This window comes from Acomys russatus, chromosome 3 (assembly GCF_903995435.1).
Source record: "Acomys russatus chromosome 3, mAcoRus1.1, whole genome shotgun sequence".
Taxonomy (NCBI): Eukaryota; Metazoa; Chordata; class Mammalia; order Rodentia; family Muridae; genus Acomys; species Acomys russatus.
The window spans coordinates 40,680,150-40,704,916 of record NC_067139.1 but is presented as its reverse complement, the minus strand read 5'-3'; the positions used below and the strand labels follow the sequence as shown (position 1 = coordinate 40,704,916).

The 24,767-nt window shown below is 42.0% G+C and overlaps 2 protein-coding genes across 9 annotated transcripts; one reads left to right on the top strand and one right to left on the bottom strand.

The window, feature by feature from the left end:
* Positions 1–862: 862 nt before the first annotated feature.
* Positions 863–4,364, bottom strand: Rmi1 (RecQ mediated genome instability 1). The gene is made up of 2 exons (XM_051172675.1): positions 4,115–4,364; positions 863–2,860 (listed from the first exon to the last, which is right to left on the bottom strand). Exon 2 carries the CDS (start codon positions 2,829–2,831, stop codon positions 978–980), a length of 1,854 nt encoding a protein of 617 aa, XP_051028632.1. The 5' UTR covers positions 2,832–2,860; positions 4,115–4,364; the 3' UTR covers positions 863–977.
* Positions 4,365–9,108: 4,744 nt separating this feature from the next.
* On the top strand, positions 9,109–20,455 carry Hnrnpk (heterogeneous nuclear ribonucleoprotein K). 8 transcript variants are annotated; one of them, XM_051172629.1, is made up of 16 exons: positions 9,109–9,251; positions 11,351–11,435; positions 11,771–11,868; positions 12,562–12,618; positions 13,975–14,018; positions 14,872–14,944; positions 15,615–15,686; positions 16,186–16,299; positions 16,576–16,704; positions 17,051–17,358; positions 17,464–17,518; positions 17,855–17,938; positions 18,148–18,163; positions 18,239–18,321; positions 19,017–19,186; positions 19,909–20,455. In XM_051172629.1, exons 2-16 carry the CDS (start codon positions 11,378–11,380, stop codon positions 19,940–19,942), a joined length of 1,395 nt encoding a protein of 464 aa, XP_051028586.1. In that variant the 5' UTR covers positions 9,109–9,251; positions 11,351–11,377; the 3' UTR covers positions 19,943–20,455. The 8 variants fall into 8 exon arrangements, with proteins under 8 accessions (XP_051028586.1, XP_051028588.1, XP_051028605.1 ...); XM_051172631.1 differs by having other exon boundaries at positions 9,140–9,255; XM_051172648.1 differs by having other exon boundaries at positions 9,188–9,251; positions 18,254–18,321; positions 19,969–20,455.
* The last annotated feature ends 4,312 nt before the right edge of the window (positions 20,456–24,767 follow it).

Genomic DNA, 24,767 nt, shown 5'->3' with positions numbered 1-24,767 from the left:
TTTTTTAAATACTCAACATGACTGGGAAAATTACTAATTTTTAATTTCTAACTTTCAATAATGAATTTCATTGAGGAAACATCATCATTCTCCATTACATTTTATTTCACTGTGTGCACCTGTGTGCATGGGAGGGACCACACATGCTACACACGTATGTGGGAATCAGGGGACATCCTGTGGGAGACAGTTCTTTTCCACCATGTGGTACCGGGGATAGAATCAGGTCATTGGGCTCAACACCAAGCACATTTACCAGACAAACCATTTTGCCAGCCCATCACAATTTATCAGTTATCTTATTATATTCAATGACAAGTGGAAAACAAGTTTTTCAGCAAGAGTGGGTCAGAAAATTCCTTCAGCAAGGACTGGGGATACAGCTCAGTTGGTGGAGCATTTGCCTAGCATGCACAGGCCTGATTTTAACCCGGTGCACCAGGTAAAACTGCATAACCCTAATCTTAGCACTTGGGAGGTGGACGCAAGAGGTCAGAAGCTCAACGTCACTGTCAGCTATACAAAAGAGCTTGAGGCCACCCTGGGCATATGAGACCATTTCCAGGGAGGGAAAACAAAAAACAAGGGTCTAGAGATGTGGCTTTTTGGTAGAGGCTTGCTAGCATTCCAAGGCCCTGGCCCAGCATCACCAAACCAAACAAAAATACCCTAACACATACATTCTGATTAAATTATCTTTATTTTAAAATGTCATTTAGTGTGTGTGTCCCATGCTACATGTGGGGAGGACTGACAACAGATCCTGGGAGTCAGTTCTCTCTGTCAGCCACAAGGGAGCAGGGGGTCAAACTCGGCTCAGCAGGCTTGACACTTGAAAGCCCTTTCAGCACTGAGACTTTTCACCCATTTTTAAGATCTGAAGCTTTTTTCTTTTCTTCTATAGACTTCCAAAAACTAAGATTTTGATTCCAAACATTTGCCTGTTTTAAAGTGTGCTCCAACAGTATTTTGGTAAATTATTTATTCAACCGCTTCCTTAGGTTCTCAAGATGTTCCAAGCCAACATCTTGCAGTTCCAGTACCATGGCTTTACATAAAGAAGGATTAAATGAAATGGTCATTAGGCAGCACAAATCTATCAGATCTCGCTGACATTTTTGTAACCCCTCTAGGAATCTTTGATATTTAGGAGGGTCCTTTTTTAACTGTTTCATTTCTGATACTGAATACCCTATCATGCTGGTAAGTATCTCATCTATAAAGTCTACATCTAGATAGGCAGTACCATCAGACACCTTCGCTGTCACACACCAACAGCCACCAGAACTTGAGAGATTGCCAGTTAAAGTTACAATAAATGCTTTGACTTTCACAGTGGTAACTTCCTTTGGCTTTCTGGCCATTAGGACAGATAGATAGATAAAGGGTGGAGAATATAAGTCCATGCCAATAGAGAGGTCAGCACTGTTCTCAAACGATCTTGAACTAGCCTGTGAAGAGCAGCCATTTTCATTAGTGACTTGTGAGCGCTTTTCTGACAGAGAGGGTCCCAGTTCTCTGATTGACATGTTATTACTTACGCAATGGTCATCTGAATTGTTGATGGTTTGTTTTGTTGTATTATCTACTTCTGAAATAACACTGTCATTTCTAAAATCATGGGCTAAGAGTCTCTTATGACAGTCTCTAGCAGATGGACAGCCAAAATAATTGTTTTCATTAATCATTTGTTCAGGTAATTTTTTTTCATCACAATTGCTGTTTCCTTGTTTATGAATCAAAGCTGTATGGTTCAGAGTATTAGGTTTATGTGAAAATGTCTCCATACTGTTTGCGGTTTTCTTCAGAGCTAGAGGCGTCAAAGCTTTTGTTTCCATCTGTTCTTTCTGGACAGTTTCTTCCAAAAGCAAGGCCTCTTCCAGTGAAAAGTCATCAAATTCTCCATCAGAGAAATGCATATACTGGCTTGGTGGTTTTTCCTTTTGCCTTAAAGAAATATTACACCCTGGCTCAAAACTAGACTGATCTGTGGGAGTAGTGTCTAAGGAACTGCCTATGCTGAAACAGCTTCTTCCCATGGATCCACTGTTAATTACTGCAGGCTCTTCACTTTCATCAAGACTTGCCAAGAGCTCTTCATCTGAAGGTCCTAAAACAGCATCTAACCCCCCTGGAACTCTGGGCATACTGTGATCAGAATTATTTGGTATGACTGAAATTGTAGGATCAGGTTCACCAATTAATCTTGCAAGTACTTTTTCTTGAGCATATTCTTCTGAAAGACCATCTACTTCACCTCCTAACACCTTCACATTTTCTGGTTTCAACAAGAGAACACCAAGACGGAACAAAATGTGTCCATGCACCAAAATTTTTGTGCCTGGAGGAAGAGCAGCATGGAGAGCTGGAATAGACTGATATTCCATTCCCTGAACTTGTGTGATGCCATCAGTGAGCTGCAGCATCAGCATCCGTGAAGGCCTGGCTTCCCATGGTTTTGGAGTAACCTGTGTTTCAGCTGAAACTAGATCATTGGTTGTATTCTTTCCTCTCAGCTTTTGTATCTGGGAATATGCAGGCTGACTTATGTCAACCAAGGAATTGATCTGTAGAGCATAAAATCCATTGAGTTCTCCCTTTGGAATTTCTAAAATGTCATCAGGTAAGAGAGGCTGTTCCAAGTCTCTCAGGTCAGTAAGAAGCCATTGCTCCCACACTTGTTCATTTACTTGTGCTTGGCTCAAATTAGCATTGTTATTTTCTTCTTGGATCCAGTTAACACAAGCTTCCAGCCACATCACAGGCACTTTAACATGCCATGTTGCCAAAAGCCAGGTTTCAACTCTTAAGACAGCACTAGCTACACTCATCTCTTCTAAATAAGAGCATTCACATCCACCTGAAAACAAAAAGAGTCAATATACTTAATTACACTCTTTTAAGAGCATATATGTTCACTTGAAAACAATACAACAGAGTGACTTAAAAGTTAAACTCAAATAAGTAAGAGCGTACACATTCACCTGAAAACAAAAAGGGGATTCAATACTTAAAGCTACACTAGTTTCTTTTAGTAAGTGTATATAATCCACCTGAAAACAGAAAGTGATTCAATATACTTAAATATAGCACCTATAATTCTCAAGTACACAAACAGGCCTAATTACTACATCCTCTATACTTTTCTCTTTCCAGCATTAAAAAAATCTTTGGACTTGTTTTGTGGTTCTTCTTGTTGTAGGTAGTTTATTGTATCTATGTGTAATAATATAAATATATATGTTAAAAAACAAAAGTCCTTGACTTCCTCCCTGACTGATAACTGAAACGTTAGAAGTACTCAGATGGTATAATGACAAAAGCAAAATGTTTAAGAGCTAGCTTTGTCTCCTCAGTGTTTTCATCAGTGTCACCATCTGCCTCACAGGGCTGCTGAAAGATTGGTGTGCATAATAAAGTGTAAATGTCAAACCTCTGAAAGATACTCAGATATTATTATATTTTATTACTTAAGAAATAATCATATCTATTATTTTTCATCTTACTTAATATTTACTAGTTTCTTCTGACACCTATAATTTACTATTATTATTATTACTAATGGTTTGGTTTTTTTTTTTTTTTTTGAGACAGGGTTTCCCTGTGTAGCCCTGGCTATCCTGAAACTAACTCTGTAGACCAGGCTGGCCTTGAACTCAGGAGATCTACCTGCCTCTGCCTCCCAAGTGCTGGAATTAAAGGTGTGCGCCACCACTATCCAGCTTAACTTTTTTCTTCTGTTTTTTTCCGAGACAAAGTCTATGTTAGCCTTGGCTGTCCTGGACTCGCTTTGTAGACCAGGCTGGCCTCGGACTCACAGCAATCCACCTGCCTCTGCCTCTGGAGTGCTGGGATTAAAGGTGTGTGCCATCACGCCTGGCCCAGCTTAACTTTTTATTTTGACTCTATTAAAATTTGTATCACTATGTTTGGCAACCTCACTCTGGGCTGATACAGAGAAAACTTGTTTGTCTAAATATTCTCAATTGTGCTGTCAGCTATACTTAAATCTGCACGTGTGCACACAAAACCTCTCCATCTGTTCTTTCCAGAGATGAAGACACTGAAGAGGTACAACTTATTTAAGGCTTAACATGTCCATAAGAAAACTTACCACTTAGCAGGACAGCATGAGATGTGCTGACAGGATTTCAAGCTGGAGGGTCAGTAGTGCTCAAAGCCTCTTCTGCAGAGGAATGGCCCTGAGGGGGTAAGACAGCAACAGTAAGGATTCTAAAATGAAACCACAGAAAGCATCGCTGGCCCATTCTCATGAATGCAAGACTATGATGGTGCTCTTCTGAGGATTCCTTAACAGTCAAGGCAAAATAAAAGCAATACAGGCTTAAAAAGGGAGCTTAGCCAGGTGGTGGTTGTACATGCCTTTAATGCCAGCACTTGGGATACAGAGGCATAGGGCTAGTTCCAGGACATCCAGGGTTACACACAGAAACCCTGTCTTGAAAAACCAAACCAAACCAAACCAAACCACACTCCCCAGGAGTTCAGAACAAACAGAAACAAGCTGCTGAGAAAGCTATTCTTTCTAAACCTGTTTCCTCATTCATTACTGAACTCGATAGGCTACTATGCAAATTAAGGCAGAAGATATTAGGGTAAATTAATGCAGTGTGTGATGAACAGTTCAGAGGAAACTCTGCTGCCATACTACTCTATTCCTATTATTACTGAAGGAGTATACATATACCATGATACCTAGGTAGGAGTTGGCTCTCTTTCTACCAGGTGGGTTCCAGGGATCAAAACTACAGGGTCAGGCTTGATGGCAAGAGCCCTCACCTGCTGGGCCACCTTGAGGAAGGCAAGCATAGAAGACAGTGTAGCCTGGAACCCCACGTGCTCTTGTTTAAGCACACCCTCTCTCTTGTAAAGTTGTATTACCGCAGTCACAGCAGCTGGCAATGGCTCCAAAGGAAAGGTTAGCTAGGACACACAATTTCCCATTTGCTGGTGGACAAATCACAGCCCCTGAGTCTCAAGAACTCCTCAGTACAAGAAAAACAACTTGAGGAAAGATGTTAGTGGTTATTTTAAAGTTGTATTGTAGTTTTTTCTCTTAACCCAGCTAGCACCCAAATAATTGAGATGGACAATTATATTTATTTAACAAGCTTTATGGCACAACAAATAAGCAGTATTGATCTATTTTAACCTTCTAAACTAATCTGGCCACTTCCCAGCTGAAATCCCTGATACTTGGATTTTATGGCTTTCTCTACTCCAGCTGCTCTCTCATGATGTCTCTTGGACCTCCCCTGGTGGCTGAATCCCCACTTTCTTTTGAAACAAGGTACTTTTGAACAAGGTACATCTCTGAGGCCCTGGGTTCAATCTCTAGCACTTGGGCGGAAAAAGGAGAGGGGAGAAGAAAAGGCAAGAGGAAAAAGAAAAAAAAGAGATCAGAATATTTATCTGCCAATATTTATCAATATTTTTATATTAGAGGTATGAATATTATCTGGAAAAAAATTTACATCATGTCCACAAAATAGAAGGCTGTGTAATCATCAAAGATTTTTGTTTTGTTTTGAGACAGGGTCTCTTCTGTGGTAGCCTTGGCTGTCCTGGACTCCCTTTGTAGACCAGGCTGGCCTCAGACTCACAGCAATCCACCTGCCTCTGCCTCCCGAGTGCTGGGATTAAAGGCGTGCACCACCATTCCTGGCTCAAAGATTTTTTAAAAATGTCTCTTTGTATGTGGGTGGGTCAGATCCTCTGGAAGAGCAATATATGCTCTAAACCTCTGAACCATGCCTCCAGACCTTGAAGGTTTTGTTTCTAAGACAGGGCCTATTATGCAGCCTTGGAACTCTATGTAGACCAGGCTGCCTGTGCCTGCCTCCTAAATTCTGGATTAAAGGCATGCACCATCACATCCAGCTCTGAAGTTTTTTGTGTTTTGTTTTCAAACAGGGTTTCTCTGTGTAGCCCTGGTTGTCCTGGAACTCGTTCTGTAGACCAGGCTGGCCTAGAACTCACAGCGATCCACCTACCTCTGCCTCTCAAGTGCTGGGATTAAAGGTGCCACCACTGCCAGGCCAGCTCTCAAGTTTTTTATAAACTACTTAATGAGCATGTAAAATTACAGAACTTTTGTTTTGTTTTTTGGGTTTTTTCTGAGATAGGATTTTTTTTTTTTTTTTTTTTTTTAAGAGACAGGGTTTCTCCGTGTAGCCTTGGCTGTCCTGGACTCACTTTGTAGAACAGGCTGGCCTCGAACTCACATTGATCCACTTGCCTCTGCCTCCCGAGTGCTGGGATTAAAAGCATGCGCCACCACGCCTGGCTGAGATAGGATTTCTCTGTGTAGCATTGGCTGTCCTGGGCTCACTTTATAGACCAGGCTGGCCTCAAACTCATGTTGATTGGCCTGCCTCTGCCTCCTGAGTGCTGGGATTACAGGCATGTGCCACTGCGCCCAGAATTCTCACTACTTTTATGGTAAAATATTTTTATTAACCTTTGTGCCTAAGAGATTGATCCTACAAATCTAGGTTCTAAAGACTGCTAAGAATGAAACAAAAAGAGAACTAAGTAGATTTCTATTACTTGTCACTAAGGTTTAGGCATATTTGGCTCAATAATTAATTTCCAATCAGACTCAATTTTTTTTTTAAATAGAAAAGCAGTACCATCCCCAGATATTTTTGTGGCATTCAGTCAATAGCTAAGATTTTAAATCACTGACAAATAAATATTTATATCCATTTTATGTTTCTATTAATTTCTTCTAAAAAATAAGTTGGGCCAGCAAAATGGTTTAGTAGGTAAAAGTTCCTGCCACTAAAAGCATGCATAAAAAATGTTGTACTATGGTTGACATTATTGGTAGTAAAACCAGCCTTGATAGTGCACGCCTTTAATCCCAGCACTCAGGAGGCAGAGGCAGGTGGATCTCTGAGTCAGAGGATGGCCTGATTCTACAGATTCAGTCCAGAACAGCCAAGGCTACATAGAGAAACCCTGTCTGGAAAAAGCAAAACAGTGAGAAAATTCTACTTAGGAGGCTTCAGGCCAGCTCTTTTACATGACCTTGAATATGGTTTTTATCCTCGATATTTTTGGGGATGTTAGAGGTCATTTGAGAGTCAGCCTTGGCAGGAAGTACCTTTACCCACTGATCCATTTCACCTGTCCCCGAGTCCTCCCCACCGCACCCCCATCTTTAGAGTAAGTTTGTTTCTTGAGGTAGTTTCACTACACAGCCCTTGATCTCAGATCCAGCTGCCTGGCCTCCCAGGGGCTAGGACTAACGGCAGGAACCACCACTTCCAGTTTATCCTACTTACTAAAAAAACGAAGATAAGCACAGCTTATTCTAAGTACTGTAATAAGCATTAAATTGCCAGCACAGAGTCTGGCTCACAATAGAGAACTAAGGATAAGGTACCTACAGTATTTTAAATATTGCCCCAGCCACCTACTGGACTGTTCCAATTATATTAAATCTCATGGCTAAGTAATACTGGCTCCAAATTGGCACTGAAGCATTAGACTTCACCACTTAACCATTAACTCCTGGTGCCACTAAATGAAACAAACTGGCAGGGGCTTTGTTGTGCCACCCAAATGCAGGGCCCCCACAGCTATGCCACTGAGCTACATCCCCAATCCGGAGGTTTTATGAATGAATTGAAAACTTCCAACTTGAAATAGGAAACGAAGGACGGAGAAAAGACAAACTTTCAGTTACTCAAAGAGAAAACCTGAAACGTAAGAGAAGAAACCAAACGGGAGTAGTGGAGGGCAAGAACAGCCCCACCGTGGAATGTAGAGAAAGCAAGTTTTCACTGGAGTCTAGTCTAGACAATGCCTGCAGTTTCCTTTGGATTCCCCCTCATCTTTACATAGGGGGTGGGCCTGCTAGGCGATCTCTGTGGTGTGTGAGCGCACGCCTTTAATCCTAGCGCTCAGAAGGCAGAGGCAGGCGGATCTCTAAGAATTGAAGGCCAGTCTGGTATACAGTGAGTTCCATGGCGGCCAGGACTACACGGAGAAACCCTGCAATGTCACAACAGAAATGCTAACTTTAGCTGGGCGTGGTTTGCATGCCTTTAATCTCAGCCTTGGGAGGCGGATCTTTGTGAATTACATACATAGTGAGACCCTGCCTCAAAAAACCAAAGTATTAAGAACTCTAAGCCGGGAGTGGTGGCACAAACTTTCAATCCAGCACTTGAGGGGCAAGAGGCAGGTGGTCTAATTAATAAATTCCTCGACAGCCAGGGCTACATAGGCTGTCTCAAAACAAGTCTTACGCCCTCACTTCCCTGATTCTTCTGTCATGTAAGTTAAAGGTAACGCGGGTGCCATACAGCAGAGCTATTTAAGGGGGTATTTTGAAGTTAATTCAATGAAGAGTTGGGACAGGGTGCGCCAGCACAGACGCCTCACTACTTAGGGACCTACAGACGGGCATCTTGACGCTTCGGCCGGAGTTTGGGTGGCCAGCTGTGCGGGTGAGGGAGGAAGTGGACCACCAAAACGGACCATGGGTTTACCACGACGGGACGGCGTGCCCCGACGCGCGGGCAGCCGCCGAGTCGTGCTCCGAGGTCCTCGCTTTACGGGACCGACCCCAAACGTGGCTCCAAGCCGCCCTCAGAATAACTTGCAGCCACGTGAAGGCCTCGCCGGAGAGCCAGCGGCGCCGCTCCAGCAGCCTCCCCGCCCTCCCCGCCCGGCGAGCCATTAGCGCAGCGGGTTTCCCGGGCCCAGCGGAGGGGGCGCGCAGACCCCGCAGCACGGGGAGCGAGGGAGATGCGACGGTCAACCGAGGAACCCCGGCCGAGCACCGACCTGGCTATGCCGCCGCGACTCGCGCAAACGTGATCCCGGGGCCGCCGTCGCCGAAGCTGTCCCTGTACTCTTTGTTGTAGGGTTTCGGTTTTTTGGGGTTTTTTTTTTTTTTTTTTTTTGCTTTTTCTTTTCCTTAACTTCTTCCCGCCCAATCCGCCGCGCGCGCTGGCGTCCCTCCTCCAACCCCGCAAAAACCTCCCTCAGGCCTCGAAAACACCCTTTTTGCCGCCCCCCTCCGGACACACGTGAACGGCCCTTTCAAATCTCGCGAGAGGACTGTCACTACTCCCCTCCCCTCCCCCTCACTACAGAGTGCGCGAACGAGAAAGGAGGAGGGCGCTCCAAGCGACAGCGCTGCAGACGCCATTATCCTCTGTTTCTCCGCTGCACGGACGTCGCCGTCGTGCTCGCCTCCCGCTCGATAGCGGCCTGTAGGTATCGGAATGACTGGGGCTGCGTGTGGCGGGCCCGGGGGTAGCGGGTTGGCGTCCGGGGACGGCGGCTCGGGCTGTCCCCCAAGCCCGGGTTTTCTCAGGCCCCGCGGCCTTACTACCCAAAGGGTGTCGCCGGCGGAAGGCGGGGTCCTCGGCGCCGTAATTGACGCGGCCCCGAGCCAATCGCTTCGCCCTCGCACCACCGCCGAAGCCCGGGCAGCCAATGGGGCGCGACGCCGAGGAGGGAGGGGGCTTGTCCTCGTTCTCTGTCTAGCAGTGACCGACCGTCGGAGGCGGCGCGGCCGGGAGGCAACGGCGGAGTCGCGCGGTGAGCAGGGCCGGGCGAGCCGTGCGCGGAGGCGGCGGGGCCGGATCCCCGCCCGGCTGTCCGGAGGCGCCCGGGCCCCGCCGTCGCCAGCTGGGGGGAGGGGGGGGACGTTGCCGGGCCTCCCCTCCCCCACCGCCGCCATTTGCCAGAACGTGCCTCCCTGCAGTTGGCGTGGTGGTGGTGGCGGCGGCGGCGGGTCCGGGCGCGCGTGGGCTTGGAAAGGCAACTCGTGGGGTGCAGGACGTGGGCGCTTGTGTGGGGCCGGCCAGCGGGGGCGGGAATGGCGGTGCCGCGGCGCCATCGTCGCCTCTTTGTGTGTGTTCCCCCCCCGCCCCCAACACACACACACACACACACACACACACACACACACATTGCCTGGGTCTCCCGAGCGGGGCGGATAGAATGGCCCCAGCTTCCGCGGCTGCTTTGTCTCTCGGGCGGTGGGGGAGGTGCGGGGGCCGCGAGCTCGCGGGCCCGCGTGCTGGGTGGGGGAGGGGGTTTCTCGCGCGGCTCCGCCTAGTCGCACGTAGTCGCCATTACGCGGGCCGCCATTTCCTGTCGGATCCGGGTGAGGAGAGAGGCGCGGCGCCGCTCGGCCGCAGACCGCGGCTTGGGCGCTGGAGGGCCGGGCCGTGGGAAGGGGGAGGGCGCGAGGTTTCGCGCGACGGATCTGTTAGTGGCGCTGGCGGGCTTCGGGGACGGCGGCCGCGGGGCCCGGGCTTAATAGCTTTTTCGTAGCCCCCTGCTGTCCTCTCCTGAGCCCGTTTGCCGGCGGCGGCGGCTGGAGATCTAATCGGGTGGCGGGTCTCGGCGGTTCAGGTCGTCCTGTGAGGGACACTGCCAGCCACCGTTTTGGAATAGGACGGCATGAATGCGATGCCTCCTCAGCTTTGCGGTCTTTTGAGCTCAACTATTCGATTGGTGGGGCCACAAGTTGACTGGACTAGTTCTGTCGCTTTGTTTGTAGGGTTGAAGAGTTGAATCAGGTGAAATTCTTGGGAGACAGCCTTTTTCCCCTTTTTCTTTTTCTTTCTTTCTTCTTTTTTTTTTTTTAATAGCATCACTTATGTATAATGGTAATGTTGGTGGTTAAGGGCTACCTTAGCTGATGGTAGTTTCAGTCTGGTCCCTTGATCAGAATTACAGATTTTTCCCTCTGGAAGTTGAATGCAGGTTTTATTTGAGATAATATTTGTAAACTTGGCAGGTTTCATTTAATAGTGTTGTTGATCACGACCCAAAACATCGGCACAATTACTACTAGCCTTACTATAACACTTAATTTTGCGATGCGGTCTTTTTCAAGAATTAGTCTTGTGAACAAAATTATAGGTCGGCTGGCTTCTCCGTTGTAATGAATGAAGCAAATTGCTGAGGGCGGGATTACAGATTTTCTTGGGGGATGAGTGGAAACAGGCTTCTTTGAATCTTGGTGGTACAGGTGTTTGGACTGTTTTGCTTCCTTGAGAGAGACATTTTAAGAGGTTTTTTTTTAAGTCTGCTTTTATGAATATCCTTTTTAGTTTCCTCAAATAAGACCTACAACCCGATATTAGTAGTACATGATAAAAAGAAAAGCAAAACTAGTCTATGCTAGTTTTTATAGATTATGGTAGTGCGAGTGTGTTATTTCTGCCCTGCAAGAGGTTGAAGGGTGTGTTAAGTCCCTGCTTGCTGGAATCAGAATCCGTTTTTGAAGACTTAAAGCAAAATAGTATTTGTTTTCCAGTAAGCCAAATGTACTAGCTTCTTTATTTTTCAACAGATTGGTGCATTCATTTAATTCAAGAAAATGGAGACCGAACAGCCAGAAGAAACCTTCCCCAACACCGAAACCAATGGTGAATTTGGTGAGAAGATATTTTAATTATAAGCAGTATATGTTAATTTTATTATTACAAAATATTTGGAATGGTATGTTTACCTCTTAGGTAGCTTTGGTTTCATAGTTTTTGTTTATATTGAGTTTGTATCTCTTAGTTCTTGCTTTTTATGAAAAGGAGTAACCTTTTTTGCATAGGTAACCAATATAGATCACCCAAAATTATAATTCTTTGAAGTTTTTATTACATATTACTTGGATGTTACAAAGAGAAAAGACCAAGACAAAGGCAGGGACTTTAAGATACAAATTACCCTTTCTTGGGGACATTTCTAATTTAAAGTGTAAACTGTTCATTTCTAGGTAAACGCCCTGCAGAAGATATAGAAGAGGAACAAGCCTTTAAAAGGTCTAGAAATACTGATGAGATGGTTGAATTGCGCATTTTGCTTCAGAGCAAGGTATTAACTTTTCCTTTAAAATTGGAGGTTTGTGGTCAATTAGAATAGCGATTATTTCACTTTAAGCCCAGGTTTGACTTGCTGGGAAGCTTTCAGAGCTTTACACACCAAATTAAAAAAAATTATAAGAGGTTTGTTTCAAGACAGGGTCTTACAGGCATAGGGAAGGGTAGCTTTAACTCCTGATTCTCTGTCCTCAGACTTTTGAGTACTGGGATTACAGATGTGCACTATCACATTTAGATAATACATTTCATTTATAAACAGACTTACAAACTGGGTAGTGCTGGAATTTTGGTGACGAAAAGCCCTTTTACCAGGGTCCACCAAAGACCAATTAGAAAACTGAGTTGGGGTTACTTTAGGTGTGGTTATATTTTATTTCCCCAGGAAACTAGATTACTTAAGGTTACCTGACTAGTTTGTTCAAGTCCCAATGTAAAAGTATTTGCTGCTTAGAGTCTGCTTGGTTTTCATAAGAGGGTGCTTTTAAAAGTAATCTATACTTTGTAGGAATTTTATATTCATGTCTGGTGTACTAAATACTCCAAACATGTATTGTAGAACCATTTGTCTTGAGACCTGTCATTGTCAAGTAGATGTCCCGTGCTGTGCAGACTTTGTTGTTAACAATAAAAATATAGCTAGAAATACTAATTTTGGAAGCGCAAAGTAATTTTTTGTCTATTCCAGAATGCTGGAGCAGTGATTGGAAAAGGAGGCAAGAATATTAAGGCTCTTCGTACAGACGTAAGTATTAAACTAACTACTGAACAAGCAAATTCATTGTATGTGTCTAGAATTTTAAAGGATCACATTCTTAGAAATCACTGACTTTAGCTACAAACCATTTGTAATAATTAATGGTAATGTAGATGATTCCTGGTCTTTTAAAGCCCTGATTAAGGTGGAACATATACAATTAAATCTTCATATTCTGATAAAACTCTTCAAATTAATTCACTTCAAAAAAAGGTAAAACATCTTAATTAGAAATAGAAACAAAATGTAAAAACCCTTAATTGCACCATTCCTCTTGTATGTATGAGAGGAAATCGGGCATTTCTGAAAGTCATTGAAGATGGCGGATACAAACTAACTTATTTCATTTTTAAAAAAAATCTGTTCCACAGCTTGCAACATGGAGCTAATGTTGACTGTATTCTTAACATAGTGAGGAGATTAATCTTGGCAATTGAACTATTTGCCTAGAATTTGAGTCTTCGTAATTTATAGTGGGTTGACTCTTGTGATTAGACACATTAAATGTTGGCAGCACCAGAATTGTGTGTAACTTTTAAGGTTTTGTTTTCATCATAGTATATATACTTCTTAGTGTTTATTATCTTGGTAAAACTGAGGCAAATAACTGTGTTGAATACCTAACAGTATTTCATTTCTCTCCGTAACAGATCTTTGTGTTTCTCTTGATCACTATAAACTTTAAATTTTAAGTTTTGCAAACCTGCTTGAAATACAGGAATGTCTTTTGCACCTCATGAAACCAAATCAGTCTGACTAGTTGCGGGTTTGGTGTGGGAATTTTTGTTTTGTCTTTGAACCTCTTTCCTCTTAATCCAGATGTTCTGTATAATTATCTGGGTTATTTCCCCATTTTCCTCAAGAATTTCAGTAAACTTTTGAGTCATGACAGGTTTTGTGTCTACCCTCACGAGCCAGCCTGCTACTGAAACATTCAAAAACAAAAACAAACAAACAAAAACCATCATTTAAGGTCCTTAAATGTTAAGCCACGGTCAGGTATAGAGAAGTCCATTATTGTGTTAGCCTTCAGAACAACTTAAGCTTGTTTCATTAATTGAGAGTATGAGTATAGTTTGTATTAAATTAAAATTTATTGCTTTTCCCCCTTTTCCCTCTCCTTGTTTTTTTGGCCATATATCTCCGTTGCCCATGTACTGGATCGACTTACCCCTGCGTTGCCCACCATGACGTTGGCCCATCCGCCCCTGAACGCCCATGTGAAAACCCTGGTTGGCTATGCCCAAAAATGTGCTCGTTGCCAAACGGGTACAATACTTGACAACTTCTGATTGAATGCCCATGCCCAATGCCAACATCCACGAACGCCAATGACCAATGCAGTACAATGCCAGTGTTTCAGTCCCAGACAGCAGTGGCCCCGAGCGGTATGTCCCAACAGTTTATGCCTCACTGCCTGATTAGAAAGAGAGAAATGTATTTTATTACCTGCCTTTTATATAATTAAATAGTATCCCCTTTAGACGGTGTATTGTTTTTCAAGTTTCTGTCTTATTTTCCCCATTAAGTCCTTTTGTCACTGAACTTTTACCGTGAGTTGCCCACCCAAACGATCCACTAATTTTATTTCGATGGAAGGAGCACAGCTTCAAGTGTTGCATATTTGCTGCATTGTAAATCAGACTGTTATCCAAATAGTCTCTCGCTCTGTCTTTGTGGCCCACCTTGCTTCCCAACATTGTCTGTTCATAATTTTTTCTGATGAAACGCTAACTGGTTCACTTTCCTTCACTTCTCATTTGTATTGTCTTTGTTTTGTCTTGCATTTGTATTTGTTTTCTTGCAGAGCCCATTAAGTAGTCTAATTTCTAACTGGTATCCATAACCTTACTCCAGATACAATGTTCACCACTTGCATATCCCCCCACTTTACCCAAGAGAAGGTGTGCCAGTATTACCAATGTAACAGCGAGGGTGTCCTTAACTTGGTGGCGGGGAACATGAGAATTCAACTCTGCTTCAATTCTGGTCGATTGTTGCCACTTAATCTGAGCCCTTCCAGCAGCCCATTCTCTCTGTCTCTCAAAGTCTCCTAATAATGTTATGTCTGTATTGGGCATAAAATAAAATGCATGTATAAAATTCATAAATAGGCTACCTTAAATGGGGACTATTAAGTAATTGTGATGTTGCTTCTCTAAAAGTCTTTGTGACTACTGATGACAAAACTCATTTTTCTTTTCCACTTTTTTGTATTGTGTGATATTTGATATTTGGCAGCATACTGAGTATCAGTGCTGATATTGAAACAATTGGAGAAATTCTGAAGAAAATCATCCCTACCTTGGAAGAGGTAGGTTTCTTTTTTCTTTCTTTTTTTGTTTTTTGTTTTTGTTTTTGTTTTTTAAATATTTGGCAAAATGAGGGGTGAGCCAGGGGAGGGGGAAATATGGTTTGCGACAGCAAAATCTGTATAATGTATAGTGTTCTTTATCTTCAAAATTTAGGCTGGCATTCCTGGAGTAGTAAAGGAAACTGAACATGCATTATCACGGTTTAGTGTGTATTTTAAAGGCCTTAGTTTTAGAGACTTTAACAATGTTGAGGTATGTTATAAAGGGCAATTTAGGTCTAATTAGGGAACATTGCAGTTTTACTTTACTTTTTTTTGTTATTGTTTTTGTTTTTAATAGGGAGATTTTGTAGTTCAGTTCCAGGCCATGTTCCATCTTCAGGAACTTACCAGCTGCAGGAGCTTACTATAGTGCTTCTGTAGACAGGACGAAGCCGTGGACCTGAGTGCTGCTATTGTTTGGCTTATTTTCTTTACTGTTAATGACACTGAGAGTGTAATCACCACTGGGTATATGCAGAAAGGATTTTTATATTGGGCTTTACTGTTAAACTGTTTTCTGGAATAATAATAGATTTTAAAATATGTTGTAGTAGCTTTACCAATATATGCGACAATAGCCTGATCACGCTAGACACTTAACCTATTATTCTTATTTTTCTACTTTCAGGGCCTGCAGTTGCCATCACCCACTGCAACCAGCCAGCTCCCGCTCGAATCTGATGCTGTGGAATGCTTAAATGTATGTCATAGTGCCATTGAACCCCACTGAAGTATGGAGCCTGGCCCATAGGATCGATTTTATTTTTAACATAGTGTGCTTTTCCCATCTCTATAGAAAAAGGCTTAAAAATATGATATATGGATGGTCTTACAACTCACTGTTGACCCTGCTCCATGCTGCAGTGGGAATTAACTACATTTGCAAAGTGCTTTGCAGTCATTTTTATTATGGTGTTATTTGAATGTTAATAATTTTGTGGTAACAGCGACATGCTAAATGGCTGCAGTGTGGGTATGGTGTTGCAGGACCTGAAAATAAAATAGTTTTTTAAGGTGGTGCAGATTGTCCTTTTTGGGCCTGGCTATTGAGGATAATAAGCACATAACTGGTAAAGTTATTGAGATAAAAATTCAGGTTGCTTACTGCAACAGTGCATTATATTGTGCTTAAACATAAGCTGATAGTGTGTTGGGAGATACTTACAAGAGAGTAAAATTGTGTATTTCCCCCTCCACAGTACCAGCATTATAAAGGAAGTGACTTTGACTGCGAGTTGAGACTCTTGATTCATCAAAGTCTGGCAGGAGGAATTATTGGTGTTAAAGGTGCTAAAATCAAAGAACTTCGAGAAGTAAGGCATTGTTTTGTTCCTTGCTGGATTTAAGTTTTTTCATACAAAGTTGGTTTTGTGGGCTACTCCCTCAGATTGATCCTTCATCACTAGCTGGGTCTAAAAGTAACAAAACTAAGTTTAAACTTAGACCATTTCTAAGTCCTATGTCATTGACCACATTCTATATTGGAAATAATTGGATCCAAATGTCTAAACTTGGGAAGCCTGGATATTACTTGATTTTTTTTTTTAAGTTCTCCTACTGAGTTAATCTCTTTTTTATAAATGTTATAGAACACTCAGACAACAATCAAGCTTTTCCAGGAGTGCTGCCCTCATTCTACTGACAGAGTTGTTCTTATTGGAGGAAAACCTGATAGGGTGGTAGAGTGCATCAAGATCATCCTTGACCTTATATCTGAGGTATCTTTGGGATATTTTTGCTTGCATTCAGTTGCACCAAATTACCAGAAATGAGGCAATTGTTAATTTTAACATCTCCCTGTGGGTTTTTTATATTACCCCTTTTAACATAGAGCTTTTGGTTCTTTACACAAAAGTCCCCATGTTGCCCGCTTAACATACATACCTGGAGTAATGAGGTTTCCCCCTCAGTATTCAAAAAAAAAAAATACTTTCTATCATTGCCTCTTTATGTCCCTTCCTATTACCTTTTGAGATAAATTAGTACCAGTTGAGATGTGTTAACTGATGAAGACCAGGCCTTTTTTTCCCCCAAACATTAAGGTGCTATGTTTCTATTTTTTAGTCTCCTATCAAAGGACGTGCACAGCCCTATGATCCCAACTTTTATGATGAAACCTATGATTATGGTGGTTTTACCATGATGTTTGATGACCGACGTGGCCGGCCTGTGGGGTTTCCCATGCGGGGAAGAGGTGGTTTTGACAGAATGCCTCCTGGTCGGGGTGGGCGTCCCATGCCTCCTTCTAGAAGAGATTATGATGATATGAGCCCTCGTCGAGGACCTCCTCCACCTCCTCCTGGTCGCGGTGGCCGGGGTGGCAGCCGAGCCCGGAATCTTCCTCTTCCTCCACCACCACCACCCAGAGGAGGGTAAGTTTTTAGCCAAACATTAATATTAAAAGAGGCTGCACTTAGTAGTAGATGGGGTGATTTTGATGCGACCATATAAACATTTACAGCATGTTGTACTTGCAGAGATCTGATGGCTTATGACAGAAGAGGAAGGCCTGGAGACCGCTATGATGGCATGGTAAGAACTTTTATTTATGAGGGGCATAATGTATTTCTGGTTTTTTGAGACAGGGTTTCTCTGTTTCAGCCCTGGCTGTCCTGTACTCCCTTTTATAGTCCCTTTTATAGTCAGTCCCTTTTATAGATCAGGCTGGCCTCAAACTCATAGCCTGTCTCTGCTAGCCTGAGTGCTGGGATTAAAGGCATGTGCCACTACCGCATGGCTGGCATATGTGTTTTAATAGCCCTTATAACCAAGTATTTGTGCAAGATTATACTTACTAAAAGTGTTTTTTTTTTTTTTATTTATTTGTACAACTATCTAAATAATTTGCTATTTCCGTGTGTGATACAGGTTGGGTTCAGTGCTGATGAAACTTGGGACTCTGCAATTGACACATGGAGCCCATCAGAATGGCAAATGGCTTATGAACCACAGGTTGAGTATCAGTGGTGTTAATGGATATATCAGTAGTTTACCTTGCCTGTCCACAAGGCAAGGTGTTCTTTCCTCCACCCCCATAATTTTTAGTTTCAATGTATAGATAAACTGGCTGTGGGTGATTATGTGAGGAATTTGATTTTTCTAAGCTCTTGGAATTTTTTTGAGCTATTAAACTAAGTAATTTTGTTTTCCTTTGTTTTTAGGGTGGTTCTGGATATGGTAAGTTTCTTCTTTGTGAAATCAAATATTTCATACTTATTTTTACATGAACTTGCTGCTCATTGTTTAAATCAGATTATTCCTATGCAGGGGGCCGTGGCTCATATGGTGATCTTGGCGGACCTATTATTACCACACAAGTAACTATTCCCAAAGACGTAAGTATTTTTAATTTAGAGAACTGAATCCCCTCCTCCCTCCCCGCAGACAGGGTTTCTCTGTAGCCTTGGCTCCTCTTCTAGACTTTTTAGACCAGCCTGGCCTTGAACTCAGAGTAATCCTCCTGCCTCTGCCTCCGGAGCACTGGGATTAAAGGCATGTGCCACCACGCCTGGCTGGAACTGAATTGTTTAATGGTTGCTGCTTCTGTAAATTCAGCCAAGATTTCCAATTTAGGATTGAGATGTTTATGGATTTAGGGGGGAGAGTTTGCTCGTTTGCTGGGTTGTTCTTTTTAGCTTTGTTTTATATGCGTTGGTGTTTTGCCTTCATGCATCTATGTGAAGGTGTCAGAGACCATTGACCTGGAGTTGAAGATAGACATGAGCTGCTATGTGGGTGCTGGGAATTGAACCTGGCTTCTCTGGGAGAGCACCTAGTGCTCCTAACCACCGAGCCAGCTCTTCAGCCCTTATGGGGAGAATTTTAAATCTCACATCAAATGATAATTTGGTGGCATTAATAAAAGTAAAGGGCTTGGGGTTCTTAAAATACATACATCATAATTAAATCTTAGTTGAGGAATTTAAGACTGCCATTCTAAATAAACTACTATAAAGCTACACTCATTGATGACAGGGATTAACTTTTCCTTAACGTTGACATGAACTCTTGTATTTAAAAATCTTTTCAGTTGGCTGGATCTATTATTGGCAAAGGTGGTCAGCGTATTAAACAAATTCGTCATGAGTCGGGAGCATCAATCAAAATTGATGAACCTTTAGAAGGATCCGAAGATCGGATCATTACCATTACAGGAACACAGGACCAGATACAGAACGCACAGTATTTGCTGCAGAACAGGTGAGTTGAAGCTAAGCTTTATGTTCACATATACATACTAAAACCTTTAAAAAGCTTTTCTTCCCAATTGATTATTTTTTCTTTTAGAAACCTTGGTGTTTCCGTCTCTTGGGGATCTAACTTCTAAACATCCTAATTAATAGTTCTGCCTTAATTTTCTTCTGTTTTCTTACTAAAAATGAAGACATTCAATACTAATCTTGCTGGAAGAAGCCTTAACCAAGCAAACTTCTCATTTCTCTGGTGAAAACTGCTGCCAAAACCACCAATTATATGATAAATTATACAGAGCCTGTAGAAAATGTAGAAGAGTCATTGGATGTTGGCCTAGTTCTGTGTGGAAGACTAGTGATTTTGTTGTTTTTAGATAACTAAAACGACAACAAATCACAGTCTGCCATATGGCACAGGCCACCTCTACAGGACAGATTATGATGGTGCTGTAAAACGCAGCATTTCACACCTTCTTCGCACTCCTTTGTCTTTTCTACCAAGTATTAACAGCTTCCAGTTTCATTTTCTAACTCTGCACTACTGTCTGATTAACATTTTCTTGAGTTTTACATTGCTCTAATTTATAGTTGGCTAGTGCTCTTTAACGTTCTTCTAATTGTAATGCACATGTTTATGATTTTAATTTAGCATTGAAATTGTCTTAATGTTGATTAAGATGTTTCGAACACAAATTCTAATTCGTACTTTTTTTTTCTTTTCTTTTATAGTGTGAAGCAGTATGCAGATGTTGAAGGATTCTAATGCAAGATATTTTTTCTTTTTTATAGTGTGAAGCAGTATTCTGGAAAGTTTTTCTAAGACTAGTGAAGAACTGAAGGAGTCCTGCATCTTTTTTTTTTATCTGCTTCTGTTTAAAAAGCCAACATTCCTCTGCTTCATAGGTGTTCTGCATTTGAGGTGTAGTGAAATCTTTGCTGTTCACCAGATGTAATGTTTTAGTTCCTTACAAACAGGGTTGGGGGGAGGGCATGCAAAAACTAACATTGAAATTTTGAAACAGCAGCAGAGTGAGTGAATTTTATTTTTTGTTCATTGTTGGTGGTTTTAAAAAAAATTCCCCCGTGTAATTATTGTGAACACCTTGCTTTGTGGTCACTGTAACATTGGGGGTGGGACAGGGAGGAAAGTAATAGTCCACATGTCCCTGGCATTTGTTCAGAGCAGTGTGCAGAATGTAATGCTCTTTTGTAAGAAACGTTTTATGATTTTTAAAATAAATTTAGTGAATCTATTTTTGGTGGTCTTTTTTTTTTTTTTTTTTTTTTAAAGACAATTTTCAAATGGTGGTTGAATTTTCCAGCCCACCCCAAAACTAAACACTAAGTTTAATTTTCAGCAGCTCCTCTGTTGGACATAAGTGCACCTCTCAGATAGAGACAAAATACATTGGCAAATTCAGTTTGGGTGATTTCTTAATGGTTGGAAAGACTTGGCTTGAGATAAATTTCCATCACATATTCATGCTTATAATAAGCTTGGGATTTTGTTTGTTTTTGCAAATGTTTGCCACTACTTTTCAACAGTTTTCTGTTAGTTGTGGAGAACTACGGTGGGGAGCAATACTACAGGAGTTAAGCATCTTAAGTATATGCCAGAAGCCTGATGGGCAGTGAGCTTTATTAACCGGAATAACACTTGGGTATGGAAGTGGCTGATGCTGAGTAAATCCTGCTTATTTTTGTTAGATAATTTCTCACCTATAGACTTAAAGCTGTCAACCTGCTAGTGTCTTGTTAGTTGAACTTTGTAAAAAAATATATATATACTTGTTTTTCCATTGTATGCACAATGAAAGAAAAAGATGTACCATTTCTCTGTTGTGTGTTGAATTATGTAGGAAATGTTTGTGAACGATTCAAAAAAAAATGGAAAAAGTTCCTGTGGATGTTTTGTGTAGTAACTTGGCATCTGTATTGATAGTTCAAAATCCACATCTAAATAAAACTTCCATGATGTTAGTTTTGATGTGTGCCCAATTTGAAAAGGGGTGATTGATACATGTAAAGTTTGTTGAAGTGTTCCTCTTGTAAGGAAATACAATAATCTTAAATTACATGGTTTTTTGTGTGAAATGTTTTTCTAGCACTTAGAGACAAAGTCTGGCTAAGGGTAGTACATAGAAGGTTCAGGTAGTTCTTCATAGACCCTACGGATACTAAGAGTGCTCAAGCTTCAAATGTGTAATGCTGTCTGTATTGGAGGCAGTATAGACTAACTGCAGTGAACAGTCTGCCGGTTCACATGTTCTCAGAATTGCCTTCACCTCCAGTAAGTTTAGGGGGAGTCATGAATATAGTGCTTTTAAGTTTGATGTAAGAATGTGAGTGAAATGGGCAGGTTTTTGTCATAACACATGTTGAGTAGTGCATGCTAAAGGCTTTTAGAGGGAATGGTGACATTTTATGTTTGTGGAAAGGCACATATATAGTTTTGTTAGGGAACCATAAAATGAATCCATTTTCAAATCCCAAGTGGTAACTTTACCTGAGATTTTTTCCAAAGGAAAAGGTTTGGCTGCATACATCTTAGGCAAGTCCTTGCTTTGGGTGTTAAGTGAGGTGAAACACAACCTCCCAAGAGGAAAACCAGTAGGTAACAAGTTGTTATTCCTGGACAAAAGCATCCCTCAAGACTGCACTTCTATGCTTTTGCAGAGCCACTGAAAACACAAGGTGTTTCTTGTTTGCTTTTGCTTTTTTTTTTTTTGGTTTTTCGAGGCAGGGTTTCTCTGTGTCGCCTTTGCCATCCTGGACTCACTTTGTAGACCAGGCTAGCCTTGAACTCACAGCGATCCGCCTGCCTCTGCCTCCTGAGTGCTGGGATTAAAGGCATGCGCCACCACGCCTGGCACCATAATTTATTAACATTAATAAAACACTGGATGTTCTGGAGAGTGACATTCACTTGAATAAGATATGAGAAAAGATAGGCTTTTTATCTAGTCTAAGGACCAGTGGAAGTCCACGGGGTTAAAGGAGTGGCTTAGTTGGAATCCTGGGGGCCTTTAGGTGCAAGTCAACTGGGCAGGGATTGTGCAAATTTGAAATCCCGGGACTACTGAGACAGACATGAGTGACTGAAGGTTTAGGTCAGCCACGGGATACATAGCAAGTCTTTAAAGAATGAGATGAAAGTATTTAAAAAGTACTATACAAAATGTTTTCAAGCAATTTTGTATGTAAGGTTTATTGAAGCTTTGAAGATGGGAAGTTTCTTGAGGGGTTACACGTGGAGTTTGAAAAAGAAGGTAGTCCAGGATAGCTTCTCTACCTTACTTGACACTGGCTGCTCACCAACTGGTTAGTCTAGCTGGCCACCAAGTGTCAAGTGTCTTGCTTTCTGCCTCCCTAGCAGAGATTTCAGGCTCATTCTGCACCTGGCTTTATTGGGTGCTGGGAACCCTATCTGAATTGTACTACTCACTAACAGCTATTTCACTAGCCCCTCAAAAAAATATATTAATATGGCTTTTTAAATTTAATGTGTCTGCCAGAATCTTGGTGGAAGAATTTTCCAAAGTTTTACTATATTGATTTATTTGTGTATAGAGGTACATTTGGAGGTCAGAGAACAATTTGGAAGGCTAATTCTTTTTACTGAGAGTCCCAAGGATGAAACATGTCAGAATTGGCATCTTTAACCTATGAACCATCTCCAAAGCCCCAAATCAACTTCTAATCCATTCTTTTTTCTTGTTGCTTTGGGTTTTTTGTTTGTTTGTTTGTTTGTTTGTTTGTTTGAGATAGGGTTTCTCTGTATAACCTTGGCTGGCCTCAAACTCAGAGATCCACCTGCCTCTGTCTTCCTGAGTGTTGGAACTACAGATGCACCACCACACCCCACTTTCTTCTTTTTAAAGACATGTTAGCTGTGTACCTCCCAGGCTGACTGGTACTCAGCCTATACTTCCTGAACTTTCTGAAATCAGAGAAGACAATTTTATACCACAACACCAGGCCTGGATCAGCTTTGTGAAACCATGGAATTCTTGGAAATATTGCAATGTTTCTAAAATTGCATTATTAGAACCTACAAAAACAAGGGTGCTGGCTAACCAAAACTAGTGGCCAGCTATCATTTGTCACACAAGCCTTCCGGCCAGAATTCAACCCCCAGAATCCACAAAGTTGTCTTCTGATTTGAGAAGATCAGAGTACCCACATGTGCCTACCCATGTCATACACATACAAACAAACAAAATTGGTATAACAAATTTCAGTGTACATTTTAAAAGCTTTAATGCAAATTCACAGCCCAGGAACAGGAAGGAATTCAAGACCAGCCATGACTGCAGGACGGTCAAAACAAAATTAGGCCATACCCCAACTACTAAACCAGTCTGCATGGAAAGTGCCTCCTGACTGCTACTGCACCATAATAGACCGTTTTCAAGCTAGGCCAAAATAAGTACTCTCAGGTTTTCTTGTCAGTTTTTGTGACTCCAATGAGGCAAGTAACTAACAATCCCCCATCCTCCTATGAGTGAGTATAGGTGCTTGGGGACCCCAACATGTCGGGAACTATTTTGAAGTCATTGCTTTCCACCTTGTTTTTGAGGCAAAGTCTCAACTACTGCACTGTGTACTCCAGGTGACCAGACTGTTGTGTATATATACATTCTCAAGCATGTAGTAGCTTGATCTCAATATAATATCCAGAAATATTTGGGACTCCAAACTGCAGTCGGCTTCCCTTTGGTAGATGCATATAAAAGTAGGCACTGTCAGTTTGTGTGCACAAGTGGATATGATTTCTCCAAGCTTTGTAGTTTTATTTATAGGGGAAATTTTTACCTGAGGACAAGCTCAGACAATGATGTCTGAGAACGAGGCCCTTCAGAACTCATCTAGCCCTCTCCTGTAGTGGGTCTAACCTATGACTGTTAAGTTTCCTTGCTACTTTACATCTGAGTTGGAGTAGCTATATGTGTAAACACATTGAAAAATATAAAGTGTTAATAGCGATGACTGCTTTTGTTTTACTGGTAAAACATATCCTTAGGCTATGCCTCTGAGGACATTTCCAGAGACTACAAGATATGAAGACTCAATGAACTAATTAATGCTTTAATTCACTCATGGATTCAGAGTTTGAGATACAGACGGTGGTGAGACATGGTGCTGCTTTGGGGAAAAGGAGAGAATATATGTCTTTGAACTTAGTTAAGTAAGAATGACCTTGTTTTGTTTTTTTGAGACAGGGCCTCTAAATGGCTCTAGCTGTCCTGGAACTCACTATTAGACCACCTGCTTCTGCCTCCCTAGGGCCACCACACCCGGCTTCTGAACTATTTAAGTCTATCATTACAGAAAATAGCAAATAATTGTCACCAAGAGGTTGATGTTTAGCGCTTCAGAACAATGGCCGTCACTGATAACTTATAAAATCAAAACAGATGGCAGATAACTATAGTGTGTGCCTGGTGCCCTCTCCTTGGGAGCCAAAAGAGGGCATCAGATCCCTTGGAACTGCAGTTACAAACAGTTGAGAGCCACCTTGTGGATGCCAGGAAGTGAACAAAGGTTCTCTAGAAGAGCAGCCAGTGCTCTTAACTGCTGGGTTGTCT